This window comes from Saccostrea echinata, unplaced genomic scaffold (genome assembly GCF_033153115.1).
Source record: "Saccostrea echinata isolate AGI-Se365-2 ecotype Australia unplaced genomic scaffold, CSIRO_AGI_Sech_v1 ptg000009l, whole genome shotgun sequence".
NCBI lineage: Eukaryota > Metazoa > Mollusca > Bivalvia > Ostreida > Ostreidae > Saccostrea > Saccostrea echinata.
Genome location: NW_026889758.1, coordinates 36,840,884 through 36,868,857, shown reverse-complemented (window position 1 = coordinate 36,868,857; position 27,974 = coordinate 36,840,884). Strand labels below are relative to the sequence as shown.

The following is a 27,974-nucleotide window of genomic DNA, read 5'->3' as shown; positions in this document are numbered from 1 at the left end:
TCAGTAGACTTGGGTTTCTTCTTAAATAATAAAATGGGAAATAATAAGAATTTCATGAAAAAAAAAAATTACTTTTATCAAATTAAGTATTGTTTAGTTAATACAATTCGCTATTATTCTATATGTCTCTTAAAAATATATATACAAGAAAACAATTCTGAAATTTGAATACACAATTGATGCTAGAAGAATAACCTAAAAATAAAAAATACGGATGAGTGTTCATATAGGACACTTTTTCATACTTCATACAGAATCAGATACTGATGGAATTTGGGATTTCCTCTGGTAGAAGATATTCATACACTCTCTCCAACTTCTCATTTCTTTTATGGATCTTTGAACTGATATTCTTTAAATCTTTTCTAAATCTGTAAATATAAAAACATTTTCTTTACCTATCAAATTCAGACGCATTAAGATAATAACGTTAATTTCTATACAATTCAACAAAGTGATTTTTATTTAAGTTTTATTTTGACTTAGACCATATACATGTGTTTCTGTATATGTGTATTTTTTCTTAAATGAGAAACCCATGGATCTTAATATTCACCTGAGTATCTTAAATTCTTCTGGCTTTGACCAACTCAGTCCCACTTGGGACTGGGACTCTGTACTAATGTCACAAGAATTTTACTATTTGCTGAGGACTTTGAGATTCAATATCAAGTTATTTGAAACTTGTCTACTAGATGCTTTTATGTAAAATTGTCTTCTAGATGTTGAGAAGTAAAGAGGATAGATTCGGAAATTCATATAATGCATTTAAAATAAACGAACAACTTAGATTCTCCCTCACTTGAACACAAATTTTAGAGATTGATATAGAGCTCAAAGCTTACTGCATCATATACGTATACAGTTGGCTTCCTAAATATTCACGACTAAAAAGGATTTCAAAAGGAACACTGAATAATAAATAGTCAATGTACGTGATTGTTATATTCAGTAGAGAAAAGCTCTATACAGAGAAAAAGTCAACATAACTGATATTAGCTATTCCTAAAAATATTGACGATCATTTAAGTTCCACTATTGACCGGCAGAGAGTTTTTCCATAATATAATTGATTTTGTTTCAGATTAATTTATTCTGACGAAATTATATCGTCGTGAATTAAAAAAATAAAAATAATGAAAAAAATATAACAAAATCATGGAAATTTGAAGATTCGCTAGCAGAACAGTCAACACGCAGTGCAACAATGCATGGGATACAAATAAGTTGTTTTATGTAATAAATGAAAGCAAAATACTATTTTATTGAGTTGATTTGTTTTTCATACAACAAAACAATTATTGACTATATTTTCGGGCAACACCAATTGTGTTAACCCCTTAGGACGAATATATTGTCCTCCGCTCTGCGTCGGGCAATATTTCATCTCTCGGGGCTAATATAATCAATGATGCCCTCAACTCCAGTCAATATTTGTACAGTATAATACGTATAACACCTTGGCAACAGCTGGGGTTAAACAACTGGGCTTTTGTCTGAAAAAAAAAAAAAAAAAAAAAACAGCGAGAGAACAACAAGGAGACCAGAGGGAACCTTTGACATTTTTTGACAAAGTGCCTGAATATTTACACGGAGGGTGTGATCAATCAAAAGGGGATGCTTACACCTCCTGAGAACCTGATCCCACCTCTTGAAATTCCGGGGATCCGTGTTTTATGCCCTGTTTACTGCTTTGTATTGTTTGTAGCTTTTATTTAGATGGATCAATGTTCATTATCTTCACCTTTACATGTTTTAAATATTTCAAATAGTTTATTTTCGGTCTGAAAATGAAAGAATGTGAGGAAGTAAATTCTGATTTCTGAAAAAAAAAAGAGTTTCAAAAAATGTTTTTCTGTAAAGAGAAAAAAAGAAGAAAATCGCCCCAAATTAGAACTTGAAAATATCATTTTTTGAACCCCCCACCCCCACCCCACCGCCACTAGGCCATCAGGGTGGAAATGAGCATTAAACCATATTGCACATCTGCAGGACACGTCCAATTATCTTGCAAAATATGAAATGCATGGCTTATGCGTAAAATGTATGAATAGTTCTTGAAACCGGGGTTCTGTAAAATGAACAAGATGTGTTTGGGAAACACTGATGCCCCCGTATGGCTACTTATAGCAAAGGTTGAACTTTCTCAAATGCAAATCAAATATGCTGGTATACAAAGTAAGGTCATACCTGTAAAATATGAAAGCCCTAGCAGCAACCATTGAAAAGATATGGGAAAGGTTAAAGTTTTTCAAAAGTGAGTCAAACATCAAGGTCAAGGTCAAAATAAATGGTGCCCAAGGAAAGGCCTTCTCACAAGAAATACACATGTGAAATATGAAAGCCCTAGCACCAACCATTCCATAACATTATGGCAAAGGTTAGAGTTTTTCAAAAGTAGGTCAAACTCCTATGTCAAGATCAAAAGGTCAAAGTTCTTGGTATCCAAGGGAAGGTCTTGTCACAAGGATAACATATGTGAAGAACGAAAGCCCTAGCACCAATTGTTCAAAAGTTATGGCCAAGGTTAAAGTTTTCCAAAAGAAGGTCAAACTCCAAGGTCAAGGTCAAAGGGTCAAAGCTCTTGGTATCCAAAGGAAGGTCTTGTCACTAGAATTACATATGTGAAGACTAAAAGCCCTAGCAGCAATTGTTCAAAAGTTATGGCCAAGGTTAATGTTTGGTAAAATTTTTCGAAATTTGGTCAAACTTCAAGGTCTAAGTCAGAAGGTCAAATATGATGGTACCCAAAGAAATGTCTTGTCACAAGGAAAACACATGTGAAATATGAAATCCATAGCTCCAACAAATCAAAAGTTATGGGCAAGTTTAAATTTTTATGGACAAACAGACAGACAGATGGTGGGACAGTAATCTTCGATTACGGGGGCATTAAAACGTTGGGTTTTTTCCACCTCAAATGGCCCCCACGATGAAAATGAAAATTACGAAACCTTATTCCACATCTACAGAACCCCCGCCCTTCATTTATCTTGCTAAGAATGAGTTGGCTACAGTGTAAAATGTAAGAGGAATTCTTGGAACCAGGTTTTTATGAAATGAAATACTTTTTTTGACACCCATTTAGCCCCCAGGGGGTGCGTATGAAAATTTCAAAACCTTTTTGCACATCTGCAGGACACCCCCTATTATCTTACAAAAGATGAAATTGCTACTGCATAATATGTAAGAGGAGTTAAGGAAAAGGGGTTTTGTGAAGTGAAAAAGTCGTTTCTTGACCCCTAGTTGGCCCCGAGGGTGAAAATAAAAATTCTGAAACCTTATTGCACTTCTACAGGACACCAACAATTATCCTACAAAAGATGATTTGTCTACTGGCTAAATGTATAAGGAGTTCTGGAAACTAGGTTTTTGTAAAATATATCGTTTTTCGACCCCATTTGACCCCGAGGGTGAAAATGAAATTCCAAAATCTTAAGGCACATCTACAGGACACCAGCAATCATCTTGCAGAAAATGATTTGACTACTGCATAGAATGAAAGGAGTTCTGAGAGGCAGGTTTTTGTAGCAAAGAAACATAGTTTTTCAACTCCTATCTTGTCTCCTCCCCCCCCCCCCCGGATGAAATGAAACCTTATTGCACATCTGCAGGATACTCATATCCTAAAAATGAATTTTAAGAGGAATTTCAGGAAGAAGAAAACGTAACAGACGGAAGGACAGACCAGGATAACAACAATATACCCGAAATTTCTTTAGAAAGTGCAGGTATAATAAACCGGATTTCTTACTCCTCTACAATCGTTACTGCGGGTGGGTCATATATATAGTCCACTTCAAAGTCACCGAGGGCGTTGGTACCCCGTGCACTCAGAATTTTCGTAATAATCATGGTGTCCAAAGTGGTCGACTTGTCAATCAGGGCCTTCACAACTTCCTCTTCCTGCAATGGTGTCTGAAATTTCAGAATCAAAATGTTAATATATAAATTTCGTCAGCGAAAAAAAGCTGAACAAAACAGTCTTCAAAGAGGAGACAATAAGCAACGCCTTCAAATTTACCTTGTTTATGAACCCTTGTTAATAAGCTAAATTTAAAGCCTGCGATTGGGTGCTAGAAATTGAATGTCATTTAGTTACTAGTGGTCGTGTTTACCTTGTATATCGAACCGACTGTTAATTTTGATGCCTACCCCCTATGCATGCGTGATAAACAACCTGTGCAGATCTTTTTATAAATATTATTTTTTAATATAATTATGATATATAAGTCAGAAACCCCCAACCCCTTTTTCACTTTCGTTTTGCAATTTTTGGATTGCTTCCCTTTTTGTCGCCAGTTTACAACCCATTTACCTTCTTTACAAACATCTGCAATTAATGAAGACACATAAAAATGTTTTTATTGTCTAATTTATTCGTACATATTTTGAAAAAAATAGTTTTAACTAGGAATCTGTCACCAACAAAAATAATTATATGAATTATTTATTGTGCATTAATAAAATATTTATGGTTTTTTAATGTTCAATATATCATAAAAACAATTGAAAAAATTAAAAATACATCTTGCACATTTTTTTAACGTTTTTATTATCAACAGAATACTAATAATCATACTATTTTTGATAAAAGAAATTACTTTTCTTTCTACGTTTTATACCAGATTGAATAGCTTTAAGTTCTACTTAGTTAAAAAGAAATTAAATAAGAAATAATGTAAGAAAGAGCCGTAAAATAATGTGATAAAACTATTATTTCATCAATCTGATTAAAATCAGATCCTTTGATCCGCTCACATAGATCGCTTAAAATAGTGTTTTATTTTGTATAATGTTTTTTGTGTTCATATTGTTTTTCAAATAAGTACCTTATCTTTAGGGGGTGTTCCATTGATTTTGGTAGGATAGTTTGGGGGAAATCCATATGTATCGTACTGAGGAAAATTGACAGCAGCATGTACCACACTACTGGTGTAAATAACGGAAGTGAAGACAAGTATCAACTGTTCTGCTGAATTGAACTTCCCGTCTTTGAAAGGAACACCCTTATATAACGAAAATAATATGGAGTATTATGATTCAAAAGAAATGAGAACAGGATGCTCAAGAGCCTTAAGGGTCACCTCAGTGAGTTATTAATAATCATAGATGAATAATCAAAATGAATTTCACAAATCTAATAAAACACCGTAGCTCATGATTACTATGTACTTGGTTTCAAAAGATAAATGCATTTTCACTATATTGTAACAGTCCAGTGATTTGACAGATTGGTTTTATTCAGAGTTATTGAACCTGATTATTGTTGATATTTGTAGGAAAGCTGAGATGAACTGTTGCTTAATCATTTATTTTAGAAATACTTTTTTGAATAAAATAATTTGATAGAAAACATCAGCTTCATCGCATACCAAAATTCCGCAACCTCCTTTGCACTTCGGCATTGATAATTCACTTCCAAAGTTTTGAATTTCAGCATCGTCCTTTATTTTATCACTCGTGTCTGTTTATTGAAGAACAATTATATAAGTAATTAATTCATTGATTTATTACTTAATTAATGTATATGATTTAAAAGTTTAGTTTTTTCATGCATAACAAATAGTGATGTCATATTTTACGATCCTTCATTTTTAAATTTATTGACTAGATATACGTTTGGTCTTAAAGTATTGGAGGAATACGCACCGTAATAAAGATGGACGTATTTGGTGACGTAATTGCGAATTGCTTCAAACAATTCAAGACTATCGTCACGCTGGTAAAATGTAGGCAGAACTTTTCCATCCTTGCAAAATAACTGTCAAAGCAGATATGAAATTATTTAATCTTCATTTCTCTTTTTTTGGATGATAAGAAAAATAGCTTTAGATACAAAGAATTGTTCTGTAGACGTTCTAGCATAGATCCATTTCCTTTTATTACTTTAGTAGTACTAATTGAAGATGAAGAGAACAATAAAATCTTGATGCTGATAAAAGTGCATTTCAAACCCCGAAATTCATTATCTGGCAAAATATAGATTTTAAAAGGAAGGTTAATCTGTATCAAGCCATTTACGTCTTTTCAAAGCAAGTCCTTTCACAGATTTATTTTTCGAAATGTAATAATTTATTCAACGTTCATTTAACCAATATCCAGTAATCACAACAATTTGAATGTTTAAATCTTATTTTACACTTCATATTCAGAGGTATATACAACATGCAATTAATTTTTTTATTTCATCTAAATGGAATAAATATCTTTTTTAAAACAAAATAAACCAAAAATGACAAAATTTAGTCCTCTTTGTTCAGAGTTTACGGGTTGGGGAATTAATATCGTTATCGAAGATTTTGTTATGAATGAAATATGGAGGTTACAAACAGTATTCAAGCTCAAAGTCCATTTAGAGCAAACACGGGCCTCCAAAAACATCAGAGGTGGGATCAGGTGCCATCGAGGAGTGCACATCCCCTGCCGACCGGTCACACCCGCCGTATGCTCCTTGTCAGGAAAACAGAAAAATCCGTGGACAATTCAGTGTGAAAATAACGGCCTATCAATTAGTATGAAAACGTCAGTCAGCATTTGACTTAATGATAGGTTATATTTGCTGACAAGGTCATTCTATCGACCATAAAACTTGCGAAATATGACTTCAAATGAGATTGTTGATATCCTTGTTTTATCAACTTGATTGTCAATAGCTTGCCTCGTTTTAGAAATTGTTCATACGAAGAGCATGCTCTTGTGTGTCGAATCAACTGGGAGAAAAAAACCCACATATGCAGGTGATATGGGGATACATAAGTAAGGGAAACTGACCATTGAAAAATTGAAGTCATCAGGTTTATCATAAAGCGTTGTTGTTAGGTTACCATTAAAGTCTATATCTAGTAAAATTTCCAAATATGAAACAGATGTGTCAGACTCTGTGGTATCTTTTGTTTCAAGCTCACTGGGATATATCGAGTCAACATATGAATGGAAGTAAATATTGTCAATTGATAATACGTGGTCGATATATCTAAATGTCGAGTTGAAGGCCACAGGAAGTGGTTTCGTCTTCTCATGTAGAAGTTGTTGAATAAATTCTGCTTCATATGAATTCAAAAATATGTCTGCTAACAAAGGCGCACACTAGTATTCTGCAGCAATTTGAACATATCAATGAACAAATGTAAACTAATAAGCAAGAAATACTCTTTAAAAATAACAAGGAAAATATATTGTAACAAACCCCTCTTTGTTTTAAAAATTCTGGATAAGTTCCTTCTACATCCATTCTCCAAGTGCTTGTCCTGAAAGATGTACATGTATCAAAGGTATCTGGTCCTTTTTACGAATTATATTCATTATGTTATTTGCACCATTTTCTTCTTCGCAGTAGTACTTGTACACATGTTAGTTAAATAAAGCGTTCATAGCAGCTGCTTAATAAGCAAACTGAATGTATAATTTTCGATAACATCATCATTATCATCCATATTACTGTAACTCTTATAGTGGGGTGTCAATATGTACATATATAAAATTCCAGTAAACGACAATATGTACCGATGGACGACAATATGTGCAATAAGGGTAGGTACACATTGTAGCCGGCGGCAATACATGTATGTACAATTAAGACGACAAAATGCACTGTCACAATCGCGCTGTATAAATAGGCTATGAGACACGTCTTACACACCATTCGCATTCACAAAACTATAAAAAAAAAATCCTTAAAGCTGAACACGATTCGTAAAAAGAATCTATCCGCCATTTTCGATCGGACTCTTGCTATATCTGAGGACCCCTATATAAAGGGCCTGACCTAGTCACTGTTCAGTGTAATCAGTCGACACCGGCGTAGACATCTTCGCTAGCCAAGGGTCTCTGATACGCTACTCTCCTCATAAGCCCTTGGCATACGGTGTAAAAAAAAGTTGGGATCTTTTCTCAAGCTGTGCTTGGAGTTGATCGACATCATTCGACCAATCAGCAATTGTTTTTTTGTAAATGACGATATTTGCGTTCGGGATATATCTCGACTCTTTAATATCGGGAATGAAAAACGCAAGTAAACAACGATCCGTAAGATAATATGCCATTCTATGAATAGCTATATGATGTCATCCAATATCTTAAGCTACATGCAAAATATGTGATTAAGAATCCTACTGAAGATGTAGATTTGCATTTTAACATGTTTAAATAGCAAATTAACATAACTCAATGCCTTCTTGTTAATTATTCTTTAAAAACATATTTTTAAATTCGCTTTTTATTTCTGTCGATGACGCAATCTGTGCGTACATGGTAAGAAGCGTGATCACGTGACGAAAGCAATCCCGTCTTTTGTCAGCACCGTATGCCAAGAGTTTATGAGGAGAGTAGCGTATCAGAAACCCTTGGCTAGCGAAGATGCGGCGTAGACGGACGTATGCTATACAGCACTCGGTAGCGACAAAAATAACTGTAATACTTTTTCTTATGCAGGAAAGTAAGATACCAAAGAAACTTACAATTATAGTTGTACAGGTCAGTGCAGTATACAAACAAACACAGATACACGTAAATGCAATAAAATGTAGACAAAGGTAATGCAAGATAACCAGCACTAACACGGGCCGCCATTCCACGCCGATACCCGTGACAATAAAGCAGTCAGGTGTAACGAATGCGAAGAGTATACCCTGGTGTTGATATCGTAGATAATAATAACGAAAATGACGTATGCCTATTTACGAGTCTTGTTCAGCTTTAAGCAGCCTCAACGGTGGGGCGACAATAAGTGCGGTGGTGGTAGGCACATGATATCGCCACACAAAATGTACATGTATTATCCTTCAGCCAGCGACAATAGACGACAATATGTGCAGTGAGCTAGGATAGGTGCATATTGTCGTCGAGTGAACGCAGACACTCGGGGGTATAGGGTTATAGCTAACTGATCAGATACTTATTATCCTTTCCGGAGAAGAGTGATAGAACTGTAAATAATCGATGCAAACAAGAACTCCTAATAAACTCACCCTTTTGCACTTAGCTCCAAAACACCCTTGCTTCCAACCACCATTGTTTTATCAATCCATCCTCCAGAAGATACAAGGACACCAAGGGCAAGGCTGATAATATTCAAAAAGATAATTAATGGAATGTTTCATGGACACTTTATTAAGTTACATATGGAGGAATGAAATTGATTGAGCCGTTGTACCTTTGAAAAAAAAGGCACGATATAAAACGTTTGGAAAGATTTTACGCACCAAAAAAGAGGAAATTAGCCAGTTTACAAACTTTTACAGTACAGACTTATTTACGAGGGCTGTCCGGTAAAATCGCAGACAACGTGTTTTTGTTGAAAAATAATGCGAACATAAAACTGAAATTTTCAGCAATATTTAATTATCATATTTGAGTACATCTATTTTTCCCCTAAAAATTTAATTTACACAATAATAAGGATTTTTATCATACTTGAATGCGCCTACGGTATATAAGGTCCTAAAGCGCACGACTAAAAAAATCAGTGTAACATCAGAGAAGACGCGAGTATTCTTTCCAAATAAAAGAATTACATATATAGAAAATTTTGGGGAAACTATTATCATTTTTTAAAGTCACTGTCTATTGTGCCGTCATATGGAAAATATCAACGCATTTGCTTAATTTTCGGCGGTTTTCCACGGCCAAGCATTTGAAATGAGAAAGAGAAGAAAACACTTGCTGTGGCCTTCAACTCGACATTTAGATATATCGACGACGTATTGTCAATTAACAATGGCTATTTCCATTCTTATGTCGATACGATATATCCTTGTGAGCTTGAGATAAAAGATATCACAGAGTCTGAAACATCTGTTTCATATTTGGATATTTTACTTGAAAAAGACGTTAATGGTAATCTAACAACCAAGCTTTACGATAAACGTGATGATTTTAACTTTTCAATCGTCAACTTCCCTTACTTATGCAGCAATATACCTTCATCACCTGCATACGGGGTATATATCTCTCAGTTGATTCGATACGCAAGAGCATGCTCTACGTATGTACAATTTCTAAAACGAGGTAAATTATTGACAAACAAGTTGATGAAACAAGAATATCAGCAGTCTCGTTTAAAGTCATCATTTCGTAAGTTCTATGGTCGATACAATGACCTTGTCAGCAAATACAATTTATCATTGAGTCAAATGCTGACTGACGTTTTTCATACAAATTGTTAGGCCATTATTTACACACTGAATTGTCGACGGATTTTTCCGTTATTTCCCGATGATGACAAGGAGCACACGGCGGGTGTGACCGGTCGGCAGGGGATGCTCACTCCTCCACGGCACCTGATCCCATCTCTGATGTCTGGAGGTCCGTGTTTGCTCTGCTCCTATTTTGTATTGTTTGATGGACTTTTGAGCCTGAATACTGTTCGTTATCTTCATATATTTCATTGTAAACACAACAAACGAAAAATGGTGACTTTTGATGATGTTAAGATGCACCAGAGAGCAGTTCAGTTTTATAAATGTCTAGTAATAACAAGTTTAAAGACTTTAAATGACAACAGAAAATAAAAAAAAATATATAACAAATCACTAGATGGTTTGTAAACAAGTGGAATGGGCGGCAGATTTCTCATCAAGTCCAAGAGTAGAACAAAATATACGGACGAACAACCACTGGCAATAGCGAAAGACGCTATCACTGCAAACCGTCGAAAAAAGACGCCTATATATTTGAATACAGTAAGACTACTATTCATCAAATTCTAATAAAAATCTCCAGAAGGCCTTGTGTGTGCTAGATTGGCCCCTCGCTTGTTTATGGAGGAATAAAGGAAAATTCAAGTGTGCATTAGTGAAAATCCAGAATTTAAGTGGGCTTATCCAATTTTTTTAAGCAAAGATGAAACATGGCACTTCTTTAGACACTTTGACGTCATCATCCGTGCGCTGTAAGGCGATACCACACATAACAAAATCAAATATTTTGTTTATTTGAACATATCTTGGTATGTTTATTCACTTGATAAAAATGTGCTAAGAATAGTGAAAAGTTTACAACCCGTGTTGATTATTTTTCACTCGACAGCTTTTCCACGATCTTACCGGACAACCCTCGTAACTTTTTTATTTTGCTGTATTGTTTCCAAAGGAATTTTTCGTGTTTTACTGACCATGGATCGTGTTTATGGAAATCTTTATAAGTATATGTATAATCTGTACAAAGAATCATTTCTTTCAAACGGGATAAAATATACGTACTTATTGATTGCAATAATGTAGAGTAGATGTGGAGCCAACAGTTTAAACATGGGATGGGAAGGCGAAAGACATCTATTGGCTGCTATGCACACGCCTTCCATAAGTAGATGGGTGTAGCCTAAATATTGATTACAAATGATTTTATTGACATTTACCGATAATTGACTAAATTATATTCTAGATATTATCTCTTGGTTTTTTATTTATTTTTTTTTTCAAACGAAAATTAAATATATTCGAATGTCTTATTTAAGAAATGAATTTTAATTTTTGAGAATTCATGAGGACATGAACTAAGACGCTTCACGCCTGCATATTTCATGAATCGCGTTTACGCTTCATGATTAATATGCAGCCGTGAAGCGTTGTAGTTCATGTACCTCATAAATTCTCGTGGCCCGAGTGTTGCAATGGTTAGAGCATCTGCTCTATAGTCGCGGAGTAAGGAGCTAATCCTTACGTCGCGGGTTCGAATCCACTGTGGGACGTGGAGACCGGTCCTTCGGAGGAGACCGTATAAACCGAGGTCCCGTGTCGCAGTAGGTGTTGGCACGAAAAAGATCCCTCACTGCTCAATGACCCTGAGTGCAGAGTATAGGTATAAATTTGCAGCCCTCCACCGGCAAGTGGAGGCGTCTCCATATGAGTGAAAAATTCTCGAGAGGGACGTTAAAAAAACAACAAACAAACAAACAAACCTCATGAATTCTTAAAAATTAAATTCATTCCTTATATTTACATTATTTTTCTGATGATTGTCAAATATTTTTGTCATTGAACGACCATCTTTGAAAAAAGAAAAGTTTGTACTCTTTTTTGACTTCAGTTAGGTCACAATGGATAAATTCTTACTCAACTCACGGTAGTTCATGAGAACATGAACTTTTTTTTAATTTGCAAAGAATCTTAAGGAAAAATTATTTGGAACACCGTAACATTATAATCAATATCAACTTTTCTTATCCTGTAATATTAATGAGATTTTTATGAGATCAGAATTCATGTGAATCTAGTCTTCTATTATTGAAAAATAAACTTGCATAAGAATTAAAATTTTTGGCGGCTTTAATTTTGGGGGATGGGGGATGTGGGGCGCAGAGGTACTAAAGACATGCTTGACAACAATTAATCATGAATGTGTACCATTTTTCACATTTCATCATAAGCAGAGCTACAAAGACAGTATTAAACTGAATATATTTACGGTGATTAATATGCTTTAAATTTAAAGAATTCACAATATTCTACCTAGATGGGTTATTGCTTGGTGATAATTTGAGTCACCTACGTTGTACCACATTTTGGCCATCAACCATGTATAAGGTGGATCACTGGGAAGAAACACCTGAAATATAGTTTATACTTATATATTACAAAGGACAGTCTTTCAGTATAGATTCCAGTATCATTTTCCCATACATTTCATTTTCCATTTGAAGTTAAATTCAGAAGTTGCTGACGTATGAAATGTTCTTACAGGATTGTCCGTTCCCTTTTGTTGAAAAAGCTGTATCGCTACTGGCATTAACTGATCTTTACTGTTAACAAAGAAGAGGGCGATGGGAATTGGACACTGCAAATTTCAGAGTGGGAACATTTTAATACATACAAGCATTAATCTTTAAAGCTGTTCCTGTATCATATTTAATGGCTGCATCGATCTATAGAAATGGTGATACTCATAATGAATATCGAACGTTAACCTATTATCATGACATTCATATTTTGGGGGCATTTGCGATTTGTCACAGTACTTAATTTACATTCTCTCTCCAGAGTTGTCGTTCCATCTTCGCTCCCACATACACCTCTGTCAACGCTTGTTATACAAGATTCTTGCTAAATTTGTAAAAGATGAAAAATTGAATTATTTTTAATTTTTAATTATATTTCTTATCCATAAACGTCGCCTGATAGCGCTGTGGTTAGAGCGTCTGCTCTAGAGTCGCGAAGTAAGGAGTTGATCCTTACGTCGCGGGTTCGAATCCCACTGTGGGACTTGAAGACCGGGTAAACCGAGGCCCCGTGTCGCAGTAAGTGCTGGCACGATAAAGATCCCTCACTGCGCAATTGCCGTAAGTGCCGAGCATAGGACAAAATTTGCAGCTCTCCGCCGGCAATTGGTGGCGTCTCCATATGAGTGAAAAATTCTCGAGAGGGACGTTAAACAACATACAAACAAAAAAACTTATCCATAAACAGGATTTTTGTTAATCTATTATCCCATAGAAGGATTTTTTATTAAATTTTCTCCGCAAAATAGTTACCTAAACTATGAAAACTAGATATCATTGTGATGGTCTCAAAGGGCCCCGCTTTCAGCAATGAACATAAAAATGTAAGGTAGCTGAAAAGGGTTTATTTTGAAGAGGAACATTTGTGTACTATTAAGGAATGTGTTGTTTGAGTCAGGGATGGGGGTAATCGTAATCGAGTAATCGTAATCGGTTGTAATGATTACTTTTTTCCAAGTAATCGACAGTAATCTGTAATCGAAGAGATTTTCGATTACTTGTAATCGTAATTTAATCGATTACAGCTAAAATTTTTAATGTAATTATAATTACTTTTTCGATTACTTTCGATTATTTTATACACAATTGGGTGTTATTTTGGAGAATTATTTCCAGTCAGTCACACATAAATATCAAGTATAAACCACCTAGTGTAATGTTTGGATTTCCTAACTTTTATTATCATAAGTTTAATAATGTTCTCAATAAAATTTGCATTAAAGACCTACTGGTCTAGTATTAAATAATTCAGAAGTGTATTTTAACCCTTTAATAATAAAATATACAGATTTTTCGTGTGCATTTTACATTTGACCCACTGTCCTCTTGCTGCATATCCTTTTTCATATTTTCAGATGTTGAAAAACTTTGTCTTTATTGTAATAGAAAATTATAAATAGCAAAAACAGACTTAAGTGCTGTATTAAATATAAATAATTTTGTAAATAAACTACATTGTACTCGAAAAAGTAAGAAGATGGAAATACTTGTTCATATCTGAAAATGTTTAAACACCTTCAAACTTGTGTTTTAGTAACTTTAAAAAATTGCAAAATCATTCTCATGTTTCCATTCAAAATTGTAAGGTTGCTTTTATATCAGTAAGAGGTTATAAGTGTCTGTAAGAGAGGGAGTGTGTCACTGTGTTTGCTTATCTTGGCTAATTAATTGACTGAGACATCCCTGATTTGCAGATAATGAGGTGTAAACTGTGAACTACCTAGAGTTTAACTTTCATTCCATTGAAGACAATGTTATTAAAACAATTAATAGCTCTCAAAACATTTATTTCAATACAGAATGAAATTGTGCTATTAGTTTCATTGCTTAAAGACACATTTAATTGACATGTTTATTACTAAGAGTTCTAATTTACTTATTTTTTGGAAAAAGACACATACAGTTAAATGTGTACTGTCAATATACGGGCGGCCCAAATACTTCTAATGAAGTAATTCACAATGAAATATTAAATAATTTTTGCAACAAGTCCATAAATATGGAGGTTCAGATCCATGGTTGAAAGGAATAATTAATTCCATGGCATATTTTATTGTAGGAATCATGTCTCCACTTTCCATGGTAGAGAATCCCTCATTTGGGCATTTAGTGAGAATGTTAGCCAGAATAAAACCTTAAAAGAATCTGCACTGAAACTGCAGGAACACATTCAAACTTCAGTGGATGACATGAACATTTACCATTTCAATATTGCTTTGATATTTGAAGGGCTAAAAACTTGTAGTAATCGATTACTAATCGATTACATCTTCCAAAGTAATCAATTACAATCGATTACAGGACAAAAATGAGTGTAATCGATTAATAATCGATTACACAAAATTCCTCTAAGTAATCGATTATTAATCGATTACATTTTTCAGTAATCGTGCCCATCCCTGGTTTGAGTCTAAAGGGCTTCTATGTCATCCTTTTTATAATAAAAAACGGCACGAAAATCACGAGTGCTCCATACCCTTTATCAAAAAATGGCACAAAAATTACGAATGTTGCATTTCCTCTATCAAAATATGGAAGGAAAATTACAAATGTTTCGTACTCTAAGTTAATTGGTAAAGTTTGAGGATGACTGGACTTAAGGGAAAGAAATTATGCACCAAACAAAAATTTTGAACAGAGAGGCTATTTTTGACCTTGACCCTTGACCTAGAAACTTTGTTCAAGGTCACTGCACATCCACTGACCAGTGGCACTCTGTGAGTGAAGTATGAGCCACATTGGACCAAGAGGAGAGAAGATATGCTCCGAACAAGGATTTTTCATATAATTCTGCTATGACTTTAACTTTAGACCTATAAACATGGTTCAAGGTCACTGCACATCCTTTATCCAAAGGCACTCTGTGGGTGAGGTATGAACCAGATTGGGCCAAGGAGAGAGGAGATATGCTCCGGACAAGAGATCTCGGACGGACAGACGGACGGACGGACGGACGGACAGACTGCTCACTATAGGGCGCCCGCAGAGCGTTTTAAAGGGTGATAGATTTGAAGAAAATGATAAATTATCGTTTTTATCAATAACTACAAAAGTTAATTACGATTTTAATTTCAAATTTTCACCATAAAAGAATCTTGTACACGAGCGTTGACAGAAGTGTTTGTAGCGTAGCGGCAGACAACTCTGGATAGAGAATGCTTAATCTAGAGTACGTGTTGCTTATTTGATTAATTTTCAAAAAAGCTTGAAGGATTTTATGGTATAGATTTCATCACGTATCAATCTGTATCTTTATATACACCTTCAAAATGGTCAAATACCGTAAACGATACCTTATTAGATCCATTTACATTTTTGATCGATGTGCAATAAATATCTGCACAGTTAAACGTTTAAACACATAATTTTTCAAAAGTCAGCAGATTAAATTTAATTTTTCATGACGTCAATGTAAAACTGTATTTGGCATTTTTGATTTCTTAAATGATACCACGGTTCATCTGACAAAATCCACCAATCTAGTAAAAGATAAACATTAATAAAAAAAGAATAATACAAGGGAAACACAAATACATATGCCCGTGTACTTTACACATACAATGCACGTAGAGACAATGATATGTGAAAGCAAATCTAATCTGAATTTTGAATATATTAATGTAACTACGAGGGTGGATCCAAAAGTAATCTCACAGTGTCTATATGTTTTATATTTGGTGTCATATTATCAAATAAAATATACCAAAATATGCACATATATAAATCTAATTATCATTGAAATTTTGGTTCAATAATGTTAAATTAAATTCATTTCACAGATGTTTCAAACAAAGGTATGGGGGGGGGGTCGCCGCGTCACAACTAAACGTCACGTTTTAAAGAGATTTTTTTAGGATGAAATTAAAAAGACAAACACATTACAAAAACATCAAAAATTGCGCCTAATCGCCTAATAATTTAAAAAGACAAAATTAACGTCATTTTTTAATGATCCGTTGAAAATGAAATGACTTTATTTCTATTTTTGACTATAAACATTGTGTTTTACTCTGATGCATTGAACAAAGGAAGTGTCAAAATGTGGAAAAACGCCGCAAAGAGCTGTAATGCATTTTGCAATTTTACTTAAAATTGGGAAATTACATATAGAGACAGTAACGTTGATCAATCAGACTCACAGTGAAAAGAATGTAAATAAGAGTCTTCTTTATAGATGGATTCAGCGATTTGGGGGAGGGTGATGGGTCATTGAATGATTAGCAGAGGACAGGAAGACCAAAAGATGAGAGGTCGGACGGAAAAGTTTAACTGGTGTATTATGTTGTCAAAAGACATGCGTGTATCTGTTATGTAAAAGGATATGAACACTTTGTCTTATTGTACTGTTCAAAGAATTTTGACAGAGGACTTAATTATAAAAAGATAAAAAGAATGAGTGTACGATGGGTACCAATAATTCTTAAAGAACAGAAATTTGTGAACGTGTTCGGGATTCTCAAAAATTTGTTTTGGAAAATGTTTGAATGTATGACGGCGTGCATCCATTATATGACGTTATTTAGATGCGGCGACTACCAAAATTGCACTTTGTAAATTATACGATAAGTATGAATTATGTTGAATTGAAATTTTCCGGTTTGATTTGAAATAAATATAGCTTCCATCATTTATGACTTTGTTGTTTTACGTCGACTAGTAGCAGTTTTATCGAAGTTGTTACATTACTTTTTGATCAACCCTCGTACATGTACATTTTACAGATAAGCAAGTATAGTCATTTTCTTGGGTTTGGGCATATACACGTAAACCCTTCCCAATATAATGCTGCTTTAAAGAAAATACTTGATACTCTGAATAAAAGTGCAAATCTGCTGGATTGTGCATGCATTTTCGTTTTTAAAAACTATAAATGTTTGCCAAGACTACGAAGTGGTTTACACTGGTGCAATGTTTAAACTTACAACACAGCCCTCGACAAAAGAAATTCCATCCAATATTTCCAGATCAATGATGAACAAACGCTTGTCACTGATGGCTTGGGATATAGTCAGGCCCTCTAAGAAAGGTTTGATCATTTTCTCTGTCACCCCAAATCTGAATAGAATTTAATTTTGAATAATAAATATTACCATGGTATTTTTTAACAGTAACCAGGAAACAAGATTATTGTTCTTGTTTACACGTACAATCTCTACTAAACAGAAAAACGTTGTTTTATTTTATCTTTAGATAAGCAAGTTAATTAAAAACAACCCCATACTTGTCTGGTATATGTGTACAGAGCCGAATCAGATTAGGGTTGACACTGTTTATTCGTTGCCATCCAAAACTTACGTCACTCTTCCAATCCTGCATCCCCTGATTGATTTAAACAGAGACATATAACAGAGGGACCGCTGACTCATTTTCGCGCCAAATTACCTTCCTGTTTTCGCAGCGCCCCCACCGGGAGGCATAGAAAGACTTCCTGTCATAACAGCTGCTGTGTTGTCTTCACAGCCTTTGGGGTAAATATTGCGATTATATTCTATATTTTATTATATATAGCCTTTACGTCAATTACTATTTACATAAGGCGATATCTTAGATGTGATTTTCCAGCTATAACGAGAATTTAAAAAAAAGAAGTAGAACTTAGATCATCAGATGTTGACACGCAAGTCATGGTCACATCGATACAATACATGTAATTTGAGTTAAAATTTTGTCTTGTATAGGTTGTTCCCTTATATCATCAGGATAATTGTAGACTCAGGCCCGTAAGAACCGGTGAGCAAGAGGAAAATAATTTTGCCAGTATACAGGCACGTAGTTAAGTATCATTTTTTAAAGGGGTGGGTGGTTATATCTGAAAATCTTGGACAAGCAAAAAAAAAAAAAAAGTAAAATTGTCAGAACTCGAAAATCCTATTTCATGGAGAAGGGGGGGGGGGCAGCTTTCAGTGGATATTTTCAACAGTAAAAGATTGTGTAAAAGGGTATGTTTGGAAAAGGGACCCCCCCCCCCGATACTACATCTTACATGTCAGAGTGTATACAAAGCCTAAACATTAGAAACTACTGTACAGTTACTTTAATGTGTCCCCTAAGAAAAATATTAAATTAAAGTCAAACTTTTTTTTGGCTCAACCAAAATTTCTAAAATGGGTTGTGTTCCAGAAACTGAAATTCCTTCCCACCTGTGGGGCCTGAGAGTTTCTCAACATAAGACCTGATGATAGTCATGGGATGTATTATTTTATCATATAAAATGTTGAATGGTTTTATGTAGTCTGTCATGTGATTGAATTTTTGTATATCCAAGAGTGAATAATCAGCATGTTAATTTTTTACATCATGTAAACATGTACTAATTATTCACTTTAATGAAAATTGTTTCTTCATGTAATCTCCAGGTATGAAATCACTTTCCTCAGCAACAGATACAGCTTGCCAGCGGTAAAAAATGCAGAATGCTTATTTTAATGTGGGACTTTATTCCCACCACCATAAATCTATCAAGTGAGTGGCAATTTTCTTTCTATTATGTCACAATGATTTAAAAAAAATGTATCAACCTGCTACATGTAACTGTTAACATCTAAATTAATTTGCATCAGGATCGATGTCGAATGCTGTCTTGATTTAAAGATAATTATGCCCTTTGTGAGGGGATGCTCCGCCTCGCTGTGCCCTTGTTTTAGGGGGAGAATGTTTTTTTTTTTAAACTGCTTTTGTAGTGTGTGTGTGTGTGTGTTGTTTTTTTTTAAATATACATATTTATAATGGACAATTGCCTTAACAAGTATATCTCATGGAGCTATTAATTCTTTTATTTATTGATTTTGTATTTTCATATTTTCAGATATTATGGTACCTCTACTGATTGACTCAACAAGATTCTGAAGTTTCCTGTTGTCTTCCCAGAAGACCTTGGACCTTGACCTGCTTTATAAGGGTGTTTTAAGTGAGATCTTAGGATGAAAAAGGCGAAGAATAGTAGTTTAGTAAGCTGCGAAGCTTAAAATTGTACCATGCTGCTGCATCAAACTTGGTCAAACTCTAAACGCCATTGAAACAAACATTGGCTTGTATCGCACCACTGTTGCGCTGTTTTTCAACAATACTGCAACTGAATTAATGATATCCTTAACTTTTAATGGTAAAATCTGAGCTATCTCTCACTCCAGGACATTTATAAAGGTTTTTTTCATGACTTCCAAGAATTTAATGATTGAATATTTTTCCACATATTTTTCCACTCCTTGGACTGTAAATTCTGAGTAAAGAAAAGATATATGTGATGTACATTTCAAATTTCAATGTGATGCATATGAACTGGAATTTAGTGCAAGGCCTAAATGTGTGACAATAAAACTAACTTGAAGTCAACCAATACATACCAGTATTTTTGTCTTTTTTGAACACCTACTTTTTCAAGTATATATATATATATATATATATATATATATATATATATATATATATATATATATATATATATATATATATATATATATATATATACAATGTTATGTACATACAAGAGTACATGTTTGTCATTTAGATTTGAATAAAAGACAAAGTAATCAAGTACCTCTACATATTCACAAAGATCGAGTCTTTATCATCCTCTCTCTGATTTTTTTTTTTTTTTACATTTCATCAGATTTAAACTGTTTAAAGCTTTGTTACATATAAATATACTTTGTAGTAAATAAAGGGTTTTTGTATGGGAAAACATTCTTTAACTGTGTCAGCTTGCAGGGCTGATATACATGTAAATAAAGTATTCATTAAATTTTATTTTGGCTTAATAAATTTTAAGAATGCTTGAAGTGATTAATATGAATGAATATACTGTAAATTTCAAATTATTTCATTTTTAATTAGAATGTAGATCTAACAGAAGGTCAGTCTTCCTGCATATAAGTACCACATAATACGTCTAAAGTGTGCAATGAATAGAGGGCTCCTAAAACCATTATCATTACTTAAGTTGCATAGACCGAGTGCACTTTGATAGGGTTTTCTTGATAAGCATCACTTTAGTTAATTTTTTTTTTCATCTAACTTCTTTAAAGCAAAATGGCACTTGTAACAATGTTTTAAAAATGCAGTAAATGAAAAAATGTATGAGTTGCTTGATTAGATTACAAGTCACAATCTATGCTTGGTTTCAGGATGGTGTATTTTGTGTTTTTAGATATGTTATAAATATAATAAAAAATCAAATATAAAATAATATATTTTATATACAGCAATATGATATTTTTTTTTAAAGCTAATTTTAGCGATTTTTTAGTTTAATTTTATTGAATGTATACAGATATATTTATATAACGATATATAAAAAAAATACGGGAAATACACCAACCTAGCTGAATGAAATCTAGCACCTATACGTATACATGTAGGTAACCGTGCACTAAATAATATAATGCATGCCAGTGCAAAACCAACACGGCAAACAAATGGCCTCGTCAAAAGAGGTCTTCTTATCCTACACAATAAAATACATGTTACAGCGTATTTCTTAGTGTGGAGGTTGTAAAGAAGACAAGCCATCAATCATGAACAAATGCAACTCGAGTCGGGGTTAGAAGATCGATTCCATCTATTTACTGTAGATAAATTTGTTCTCAATTCTTTGTCGTCATGAAAACGAAAGTAACTCATCCCCCGACGATTAATGCCAAGAGTAAATTTTGCTTAAAATTGGAGTTGTAGCGATGTTTACTACCCATTCTATGATGAAACGCCATACTGTTTATAGTTTCTATGCCTCCCGGTGAGGGCGCTGCGAAAATCGGAACATCATTTTCCATTCGGAATTAAAGTACCCAGCTTAAAGTGAAAAGTCTAGAGACGCCCCGAATGAGTCAGCGGTCCCTCTGTTATATGTCTCTGATTTAAAGAAAGTTGGAAAAGTTAGTCATGATAAATTATACTCTACATGTAGTCAATGGAAATAATACTTAAAAATAATAATAAATTAATTAATGAGGCAACTATTTCGACTACTGTGTCCTTTTTTTGAATGATATTCTTTAGATAGACAAAATGATTGCTAAGACCGTAGAAAATCATACAAGAACTTTGAAACTTAGAGACATTTAATTAGTATCTTCCGAAAATAGTGAAAGGACATACTGATAGGGTACAGATCGCAAGATTAAGAGGAGACGTTTGCCTTCTTTGTCTATGGATATTTAAAATATAATACTTATCACAATCCATTTTTTTTAAATTACTAAAACCCTCTGAATATTTATCTACATGTTTTACAGTTTAGATGTAATAAGAAATCTTTTGTGTATTATTCCATAGCAAAGATTAAAATTATATACCACAACTGATGTGTTACCTTCGGCTCTCCAAATGTTTTTGAGTAGACACTTGTCAAGTCATCTAAGGTTTTCCATGATCCATCTTCAAAAATCATCTTAAATGCTTTCCTCGCCTTTAGAGTGTATTTCTTTTGTAGCACATCAAACTGTCAAAATGAAACCGTGATTTTGTGTATAATTTTGTAATTTTTGCTAGTAAAACTTTTCTTTTTCATTATTTCTGAATTGCCGTTAAAATGAATTACAAATGCGTTTGGAAAGCTATCTTGAAGTGTACTGTACAAACAATTTCCTTGAGAAATGTACGTGATGGAAAAAAGCCATACTGGTAACCTGTGTATAAACACGAATTTATAACGTAATTAGAATTTTCAGAGCTTCTGTAAATTTGCAATTTGAATAGATAAATTTAGAGATCAGTAGATCTTTTCACAAAACATCTTACGATGAATATCCATCGTAAGCGAAATCTTACGAGTTCATTTTTTTCACAAAAAATCTTAAGAGATTCTTACGTGTAATTATTTGAAAATTTAAAACTTTAAGAGAGACCTTATCTTCTCGTTAGTATTTTAGAACCGATTTTATTGTAAAATACAACTGATAAAACAAATATACACATTTAATTGGGTTTTAATGCAACTTACAAAAGCATTTTTATTTTTTTCACAATCATTGTCGAAAATTTACAAAACATTTACGATGGCAGTTTTACTTAAGATATTCGTATGACCTACTGTGATGTGACGTCAGATTTTAAACTTGTTTGCTTCACAATCGATTGCATTCGATATTTGTTGTCAATAATGTATGAAAATTTTGCTTAAGACAAATTGTTTGGTCCTTTGGTCCTACAAAACGCATATTACCCTCGAACTTGGACAATGAATGTAGAATGTATATCCAGCTGCCTGTCTCTCTGTATACGTAAGCTCTTCACTAATTTTATCTTCTACAGAACATCTGCACAATCAGACTGGGTACACAAGTACTAAGAATGGCTCAGGTGAATAGAACTCAAATTTGTTTAGCAGGGAGATAGTTAGGGTCCCACATGAAATGAGATGGCCTTATAGGAACCACATTGTCCGTCCATCTGTCTATCTGTCATCACTTTTATTGTGACAAGATTGAACAGTATGCTTTCAAATTTTGTACAGAATTTCTTTACTAAGAAGACACCAACATATTTTAGGCATCTAAGAGTTTAGGGTTATTTCATTTTGTATGTATGTATGTCCCAAAGTATATTCATTGACACTTTTGTTGTGATGCAATTTGCAAAAATCTCACAAAGTTTAAATTAGTTGCCTATGAAAATAGTATAAACACACTAAAGAGGGCAAAAGGATCATTTTCTCATACTATAACACAATTTTTTTTTATATGAGTGGATCTTCCCTCTATTTTTTGGAAGTTTATCCTCAAAGTTTGCCTTAAAATATACATACTTTGGTAAACAAAAACATGGAGCTATGCCCCACTGTACCTTAAAAATACACTTTCTTGACACAACATTCGCATCTTTCCGAGAAATACTTGAAGTCCATTTAGTCAAGGGTCATATCACAAATATGATTAAAATTCCTCTATTCGTCAAGAGGTGCGCAGCGTAGTAGTTAGTGTGTTGGTCTCAAAGGAAAATGATACTAACGATTTTTATTCCTAGGGTTCGAACACCGCGAGTGCCATATTATTTTTTTAATAACAGAAAAAAAATTCCGAGAAAATAATCCTTAGAAAAGTTTTGTTTATCGTAATTTCATAAATTTCTATAATGAGAACTTTGCTCAAATTACCAAATTCACAAATTGAGTATGATTTTTTTAAATATATATATTTGAAGCTATAGGCATTCTGCACGCCTTGTTCACCCATCTCCTTTTGTACAGAAGCCCTTTTCTATAACTTTTTGGGGTCACATCGCTTAATCTCTCTCAGAAAGTTAAAGCAGGATGACACACAATAATGACTTTTCTTTAGATTTGTATTCTGGGCAAAATATGAGGGAAAAAATCGCGCATAATTCAGTTTATCGTATGCAAAACACCATGAGATAAGTTCGCTTATAGCGTAGAGATGCAAGTTCCAGTTACCGGTACCTTCATGTGACGCACGATATATATAATGCAAATTAGTTTGTTCTCTCCCATATTGTAGTCGCCAACGTGGCGCAGTGGTTAGAGCGTCTGCTGTAAAGTTGTGGAGTAAGAGTTGATCCTTACGTCGCGGGATCGAATCCCACTGCGGGACGTGGAGACCGGTCCTTCGGATGTGACCGTATAAACCGAGGTTCCGTGTCGCAGCAGGTGCTGGCACGAAAAAAAACCCTCACTGCTCAATGGCCCTAAGTGCCAAGTATAGGTCAAATTTGTAGCCCTGCACCGGCAAGTGGTGGCGTCTCCATATGAGTGAAATTTTTTTTCGAGAGGGACGTTAAACAATAAACAAATAAAAAAAGCCACATTGTAACTTCCATCAAACCTGTAACTAAAGCATATTTGATGCCTGACACGTGAAATACTGTAAATGTATTTCATTTGGCGTGTACGATATTTGCCGGAAATTGATTTCTTAACAAGTTAGTTGTAGAATTGAATTAGCGCCTTCTGAATGTGCTTATATGAATAAATGTAAACAAGACATTTAGCGATGTGCTTGATTTAGCGGAAGATGCTTTCCGTGAAAGGCGCTAAATAGAATACACAGCTAAATGTAATACGTTTACAGTACACAGATTATCAGGATATTGCCAAAGTTGTGACCTTTTGACCTTAGAGGATTATCCTTATGACATATTGACGTGATGGACCATGATTTTTACATTCTTTTCGTAATTACTTTTAGAAAAATTATTCAAATGTTATAGAAATATCATACTTGTGTATGAAAAAAATATATACACAGAGTTAATCGAAGGAAACTTTCGTCAATTTTCGGAATTTGTCATTTTTTGGGGTAAGGATAAAGATTTATTAAAGTCAAGATATATATATTTGCTACCTAAAATATGTTTTCAAATATAATATATATATATAAATTAGACCGTTCACGGTAGCTCAATCGGTAGAGCGCTCGGTCCGTGATCGGGAGGTAATGAGTTCGAATCTCGGCCGCGACTGACCTAAGTCGATAAAAAATGGGTAGCAAACGTTCCTTACCCATGCGCTCGGTACTTTGAAGTGAAAGTTGCGGGTCCTTCGGATGAGACCTTCAAAACCTAGGCCCCGTGTCACGGCAGGCGTTGGCACGATAAAGATCCCTCACTGCTAGATGGCCCTGAGTGCCAAGTAAAGGTCAAAATTTGAAACCCTTCAACGGTATAAAGTGACGTCTTTATATGAGTGAAAAATTCTCGAATGGGACGTTAAACAACATACAATCAATCAATCAATCAATCAGATATCTATTAAAGAATAAAATTACTTTAATAAAATGACCCAGCAATGTATTTTTGATTGTCACAGATATAATTTGTTGCAGCTGTTTATAATGTCAAAAGTGCATGTTCCACATGATCATGGGTAGGATTTAGGATTATATCATTATATAATTTAGAAGGATCATTACAGAGCCAAAATTGAATAATATTGAAAAGTAAATAGCATGAACTGCATCTAAGACGATTTCCAAGAAGATATCAATCAAAATAAAATAGGAAGTGCGTATTGAATAAATGCACCTTCTCCTTTCATAGACACAGTTAAGAGAAGTAACATTTTGGATGGGTGTATATAAATGGTTGATACACCACTAAGCCACAACCAGTAGAAAGCTATCTCACATTTTCTGACACTTGAGATACATGTAGCTGTCCTTCAAATAAAACTAGGAAAATTATTCAGCCAAGATGGCATCGATACGGGAAAAATCCATGGACTGGCTCATGGACTAGTTGGAAATAAAAAGAAATTATTTTGAAATGTCAAATTCATTTCACATGCATACATCTCTTGCTTATACTGGAGTTAATCAAACATAGTGAAATTGATTTTATTTTTGCATTAAACTCATCCATAGTTTAAATTATTAATAATAATTTACACAATTTTTTTTAAAGTTGTTTTTAGCCAAAGGATATGAGGTCTTTTCAAATAGCATAGTTTTTTTCTTTTGGCTATTGAATGGGTTTTTTTTTAATGTTTTTGAATAGCTGAAAATCCTCCAAAAATTGATGTTTTTATATACGTGGAATAGTACTTAACGGAATAACATCAATTATTAAAGCTTTGTAAATCATATCCTGATTTGTCGAGCAATATCTCTCTAGTTCAATTAAAATAAAAGAGAGAGAATTACATGTGTTTTAGAAATGTATCAATTCACAATCTTGTAAATTCAACACTTGCAATTGACTACCAGTATTTAATTCATGTCTTGCCAGGAGAGCTGTGCTGGAAACCTCGAGTGATTGTATCGAGCGATACATATAAATTGTTTCTTCTCCGAACTTGCCACGAAGGCTCCTTAAGCTTTCTATGAAAGCTCTTTCTTTTTTTTTAAAAGTACCTGATGGAAATGCTATTTTACATTTTATGTAATTCATATACTGAATTGACATCAGTTCTATGGAAAAGTAGTGTAGCTACAATTCTAGAGAAGCAAAGTTTAGCTAGTGAGGGCTCATTTACCAGTCCGCTCTCAAAAGATTGGCAAGTGTCTTTGTGCTTCCATCCCCAACTTGGGACAAATAATTACTTTGTCATACAATGTTGTTTCAAGATTAAAAATATGGTTTGTATTGATTGTTCACTTTGGTATAAAAATTATTTTTTACAGTAAAGTTATATACAATTGTAAATTGTTCTCCATAAAGATTATTTCTTACATTATATCGCACAACGTAAAAAAAGAAAAACGTAAAGATGAATCACTAAATGGAGTTGATGATATTACAAATATATATATTTCTCAGGAATCTGGTAGATATGCCTTTGTATTAAAAAATGATAAAATTAATGTATAAATGTTTGATCATCTCCAGAGATTGTAAAGAAATAATCTATGTTACCTACCTTGAAAGAAGAAGAGAAAACTTCATCCTCAGGGACATTTTTTACCTATTATTAAAAGAGTCAATTAAGAATATTTTACATTATAAAATATACATAAACATATTCTCTTATGATGAAAAATTTCCATTTTTTCGAGTACGATCAATTTTTAAACCGAGGCAGGCTACTGACGGAATAGTTGTTGTTACAGGGATTTCAACAGCCTCGTTTAAAGTCAGCATTTCATCTGTTTCTTTTCATTGGGTCGTATTTTGGCTTACTTGCTTCATACCAATTGTTAGGCCTGTATTTTTATACTGCATTCAACTACGGAATGTTCCGTCTACCCAATGAATACATGGGGCTCACGGCCGGTGTGACAGGGGATGCCTACTCCTCCTTGCCACCTGATCCCACCTCTGGAATTTTCAGGGGTTCGTGTTTTATGCCCTCTTCACAGAATTGTATTGTTTATCGATTACTGTTCGTTATCTTAACCTTTTTCATTTATACCTGCACGGGTAATCCTGGATTTTTCTCCTCATACTCATAGAGCTTTCTTTTCTCCTCCAGCTCAGCACTGCGTTGTTGTGGTCGAGGATCAAACTGTGGCAGAGAGACATCATGTCGTCCAAAATAGAGGTCAACATCAGGGCGAATCCACCGAAGTATTGGAAAAACACAAGTCTTTCCGCTCTTCTGATTGGTTACTTCAACCTTTTCGACAAACCAGTCGCTGAACAAACCCGCTTTATCTCTTCGCAACTTGATTTCAGTTACTTCAGGAATATCTGTTTTGTCTTGAATGGTGAAAACATCTGTGTTGTCACGTTCAAAATCATTTCTAAACCAATTATCAAGAAAAGCAGGTTCTGTCTGCTTTCCTGAGCTACCAAGTAGGACGATTTCTATGTTAGCGTCTGTCCCCGCGCCCAGTTTATCCCCAGTCTTCACTTTAATATCGTACGTGATCAT

At 34.0% G+C, this 27,974-nt stretch overlaps 1 protein-coding gene and 1 long non-coding RNA gene across 2 annotated transcripts; one reads left to right on the top strand and one right to left on the bottom strand.

The window, feature by feature from the left end:
• On the bottom strand, positions 1-27,974 carry LOC133182317 (polyunsaturated fatty acid 5-lipoxygenase-like). Its single transcript, XM_061317110.1, has 15 exons — positions 27,513-27,974; positions 27,021-27,065; positions 22,023-22,151; positions 17,937-18,034; positions 17,638-17,770; positions 12,679-12,774; positions 12,450-12,546; positions 11,202-11,319; positions 8,970-9,062; positions 7,190-7,250; positions 5,653-5,764; positions 5,376-5,467; positions 4,833-5,009; positions 3,755-3,918; positions 1-371 (listed from the first exon to the last, which is right to left on the bottom strand). Exons 1-15 carry the CDS (start codon positions 27,972-27,974, stop codon positions 257-259), a joined length of 1,992 nt encoding a protein of 663 aa, XP_061173094.1. The 3' UTR covers positions 1-256.
• LOC133182323 (uncharacterized) lies at positions 18,126-20,055 on the top strand. Its single transcript, XR_009720534.1, has 3 exons — positions 18,126-18,183; positions 19,072-19,177; positions 19,521-20,055. It is a non-coding gene; the product is annotated as an uncharacterized LOC133182323 (long non-coding RNA).